General features: G+C 36.2%; 1 protein-coding gene across 1 annotated transcript; it reads left to right on the forward strand.

Moving 5' to 3' along the window:
- The first annotated feature begins 376 nt into the window (after nt 1-376).
- Nucleotides 377-3,343, forward strand: LOC110297327 (olfactory receptor 14A2-like). The gene is made up of 2 exons (XM_021166085.1): nt 377-439; nt 2,333-3,343. The coding sequence occupies exons 1-2, from the start codon at nt 377-379 to the stop codon at nt 3,341-3,343; spliced, it is 1,074 nt and encodes a 357-aa protein (XP_021021744.1).
- The last annotated feature ends 1,290 nt before the right edge of the window (nt 3,344-4,633 follow it).

Genomic DNA, 4,633 nt, shown 5'->3' on the forward strand with positions numbered 1-4,633 from the left:
CATCTTTTGAGCCATGGCTCCAGACACTCACTTTTTTTTTCTCTTTTGGTTTGATAAAACATTTTTTGAGGATATAATTTAATAGAAATATTTTTGAAATCCTTGCATCACTTTAACCCCCATCTCATATACCTGTGTTCTCTCTTTCAAATACAGTACCTCCTTTCTGTTGTTGTCTTGGTTTACTAAGATAGTGCATGCATGTATATGTGTACATGTAGAGAGAATCTCTTATAAGCATCACCTGTCAATAAAAAAGCTTATGGCTAATGAGCTGAGACAGTAAATAGGAGGTGAGACACTGTAAGGAAGACAGAGTTTTCTGAGAATTGGTTACAGAATAATAGGAGAAGAAAGAAAACTTGAGATATATTCAATGGAGATGCTGGAGGAGTACTTGAGGGGGAATCCAAGGAAAAAGGCTGGAACTGAAGGAGAGGTCAGTAACTAAGTGGTAGTCACAGAGTAGTTTGAATGGATTAGAGTTTGCCAGGGAATGAGACAAAGATCATGGCCTAGGCATTTAATAATAAATGAATAGTCACAGAGTTGTCATTCTGGAAGCAGGAGCTAGAAGGAGAAAGAGACTTAATGTATTTACACACACACACACACACACACACATTCAAATGCCCTTCACTGGGGAAGTCCATATCTCCCATTTCCAAGGAGGCTCCAACTCTCTTCTCATAACAAATTTATTGATATATCTATACTTTAAGATTTTATTCATTGAAGATGATATGAATGTTACACAAAAATCTATACTTATTTTACCTTGTTTACATCCATGATGACAGAGATATTTATTTGTATATGTTTAAATATTTGATATAACTGTAACTGAGAGTTTACAATTACAACATATGTCTATTTTACATAGAAATTTAATATGATGGATAATATTATTTTCTTAAGCAAGGGAACTTAAATTGTTTTGTTATGGAAATATTATGGCACAGATTTTTAAGGTTCCAGCAAATTAGAAGTGGTTAATATCATCACAGAAAGCAAATAAAAAAAGAATCCTAAAAGTCAGGGAAGGAATTTGACAAATATATACATATAACTATATATATATATATATAACTATATAACTATATATATATATAAAGTAGAAAAAAGGAGACATAGATTATTAGAAGAAGGATAAGAGCTATTAATCTCACCTATTCCTGATCAAAATGTGACTTTGTGGACTGTTATCTCTGTTCTGAACTTATTGAACCTTATCAGTAAGGTTAAAATTGCTAAGGGTGATTAGGAGTAAATGTAGAAAAAACTGTTTCTGCTGGGATGTGGAATAGTCTTTTGCACTGCAAGGTGTTTAATCTTTTACATATCAACCTGAGAGGAGAGAAATTGGTACCTAGGAAATGATCATTCTGCTTAGGGGCACAGGCCTGTCACAGAGAAATATATGGTGAAGAAAGTTTTTGTCCAAACATGATTGACCCAACAGAAGAAGGAATACAGGTTCTACTCACAGGGTCCAGAAAACATAAAATGTGGCACTAGGCAATATTTTGCAATATTTTGAAAACATTTCAAATACAAAAAAAAAAAGACACTTATTATCATTAGGAAAATTCTTTTTTTTAAATTTTTATTAGATATTTTATTTATTTACATTTCAAATTCTATTCCAAAAGTTCCCTATACCCTCACCCCACCCTGCTTCCCTACTCACCCACTCCTACTTTTTGGCCTTGGAGTTCCCATATACTGGGGAATACAGAAGTGGATGCTCACAGTCATCTATAGGATGAAACACAGGGCCCACAATGGAGAAGCTAGAGAAAGCACACAAGGAGCTGAAGGGGTCTGCAACCCTATAGGTGGAACAACAATATGAACTAACCAGTAGGTTGTGTCTCAAGCTGCATATGTACCAGATGATGGCCTAGTCAGCCATTATTGGGAAAAGAGGCCCTTGGTAAGGGAAATTCTTTTGATGTGGTAACTGTGGCCATTCAAAGCATAGCAGTGCTCTAAACCAAGATTAAGACAAAGGAAATAAAATAGTGCAGGGAGAAACTTGAAGGTTTTATTCTGCAGTTTGTTGCCAACTGAACAACTGCAATTTCAAGAAAAGAGTCAATTTTATTAAGAAAATGATAATATATAACTAATAATTATTCTAAAAATTTGTAGCAAAACATGGTAAAATAGTAATAAAAAGCAAATTAGCACAATTAATGTATCCAGTTAAAGCATCACCATGTAGAAAGAGAAAATGGGGGCAGTATCTAGGTAGGGTTCTGGGTCCATTTCCACTGAGCATTTCTGTACATCAAAGGGCTAATTTTTGCTTACTTCTCATACCTGACAGGTTGTGGAAGACTCTCGTGTGCCGAATGCCACTAGAATAACAGGGTTCATCCTTATGGGATTCTCGTCTACTCCGGAACTACAGACTGTATGTGGGCTGTTCTTGCTGGTAATGTACCTAGCAGTCATAATGAGTAACCTCCTTCTCATCACACTCATCACTCTGGATCTGAAACTTCAAACACCCATGTACTTTTTCCTAAAGAACTTGTCCCTGTTGGATGTCTTCTTTATTTCTGTTCCAATCCCAAATTTCTTTATCAATAGCATAACTCACAATAACTCAATTTCTATTCTGGGTTGTGCCCTACAATTATTTTTAATGACTTCTTTTGGAGCTGGAGACGTATTTCTCCTAACAGCAATGTCATGTGACCGCTATGTTGCCATCTGCTGTCCCCTACACTATGAGGCCATCATGAGTAATGGTAACTGTGTGCTGATGGTGGGTGTTTCCTGGGCTACTGGAATACTGTTTGGAGCTTTATACACAGCTGGCACATTTTCCATGCCTTTCTGTGGCTCCATGGTGATCCCACAGTTTTTCTGTGATGTTCCCTCATTGTTAAGGATCTCCTGCTCTGACACACTTGTGGTCATTTATATAAGTCTTGGAATTGGTTTTTGTCTGGGCATGGTTTGTATCATATGTGTTGTGCTCTCTTACTTTTACATTTTCTCCACTGTGCTGAAGATTCCTACCACTAAAGGTCAGTCCAAAGCATTTGGCACCTGCCTCCCCCACCTCACTGTTTTCAGTGTTTTCATTGCTACTGCTTGCTTTGTCAATCTGAAGCCACCCTCAAGTTCAGCATCAATTGCAGACAGGCTGTTTTCTGTGCTATATACTGTGTTGCCTCCAGCACTTAATCCTGTGATTTACAGCCTGAGAAATACTGATGTCAAGTGCGCTTTGAGGAGTTTGCAAAAAATTCTCTGCCCAAGGGGTTCACTTCACTTCTGTCCATGGTATAGTGCCTCACATTTTACAACCAAGCTTTGTAATTATTGACTCTCAAAAAAATGGAGATACTCATTTTTACCTTGAGAAATAAAAACACTCATGTGATAGCTTATCTGATCAAAGATTAGAAAATTATATCAGACTAACCTATAGAGTTAAAATTCCAATTTCTGGTCTTGTATGTAAAGCCATTCTCATTTTGGGAGTATACCTTTCTAAATGAATTGCTAATTTTCTCTTCATGGTAAAACTGAATGAATATCTGGTGATCTGATATTCATTTACTTCCTTTACAAACAAAACAAATTAACAATTGTTAGCATTTTGTCTATGCTTTGCCCCACAGTTACCAGACAACAGCCAGTTTTGCCTGACTCACTATAAATGAGGAGGCTTGCCCCTCCTCTCTTTCTTGCCTTCTTATCCACCCCACCCCCTTGAGAGCTGTAAGCATTTATTTTTGTCATTCACAGGAGAAGGCTACAAGGAAAATGGCCATACCTGTGGTTTGCAGAGAAAAAAATATTCAGTAAGGACAGAAATGCATTAGAACCTAAGGGGTTCTTTGCAGTGTGTTTGCAAAGAATACCAGACCTGTTTACAGGGTATAAATATTCCAAGACATCAGTTAGCACATTGGTAATTAATGTGTTTAAAGAGCAGTATATGAAGGTTACAGCTGACAATTTGACAATGTGGGGGAGAAAGAAGTAACTTTTTATTGATTCACTTTATGAGGAAATCTGCCTTCTCAGAAATAGGGTCCCCCTTTGGCTCTTTGACAGACTGTGACTATCCAGAGAAACTCTCAATATTATCTTTCTGTGACAAGGTACTTCACAAATTAAAAAATAAAATAAAAAAATAAAATATAATAAAATAAAAAATGAAAATAAAAAAAATAAAGTTCAGAAAACCATTGTGTGGTATAAAAAGTGTTTCCTATTCCAGTAAAGTTCATTCACTGCATGACATCAACAATAACTAGAATGCATTTGCAGGAGACATGACTGGTAGGGAAAGGAGAACACTCTACAGAGTTCACTTCCCTGTGAAATGTCTTCAGCCCAAGAAACTTGTTAAAAGCCATGAGGAAATCCATTTCCTTGTAATGCTCCAACACAAACATGACTTAATGTCACCCTTCTATACCTATACTTCACTTCTGTTCTGTTAAATTAGTTATGCCTGTGTTCTTGTGGATACAGGGTAAGATTGTGACTAATACAGTCATTATCCTTCTTATGTTGTTATTCTGTGTGTATCCATGTATATATGTATATGTATATGTATATGTATATGTATATGTATATGTATATGTATATGTATAGAGTGTGT

This window comes from Mus caroli, unplaced genomic scaffold (assembly GCF_978045245.1).
Source record: "Mus caroli unplaced genomic scaffold, Mus_caroli_1 scaffold_8, whole genome shotgun sequence".
Classification (NCBI taxonomy): domain Eukaryota; kingdom Metazoa; phylum Chordata; class Mammalia; order Rodentia; family Muridae; genus Mus; species Mus caroli.

What these genes read in the sequence shown, in the direction of transcription:
- LOC110297327 (XM_021166085.1), top strand. Translation starts at nt 377, where the DNA reads ATGGAGATGCTGGAGGAGTACTTGAGGGGGAATCCAAGGAAAAAGGCT. An exon ending in AGGCTGGAACTGAAGGAGAG is followed by an intron (nt 440 to 2,332) that starts GTCAGTAACTAA and finishes CATACCTGACAG; the next exon opens with GTTGTGGAAGACTCTCGTGT.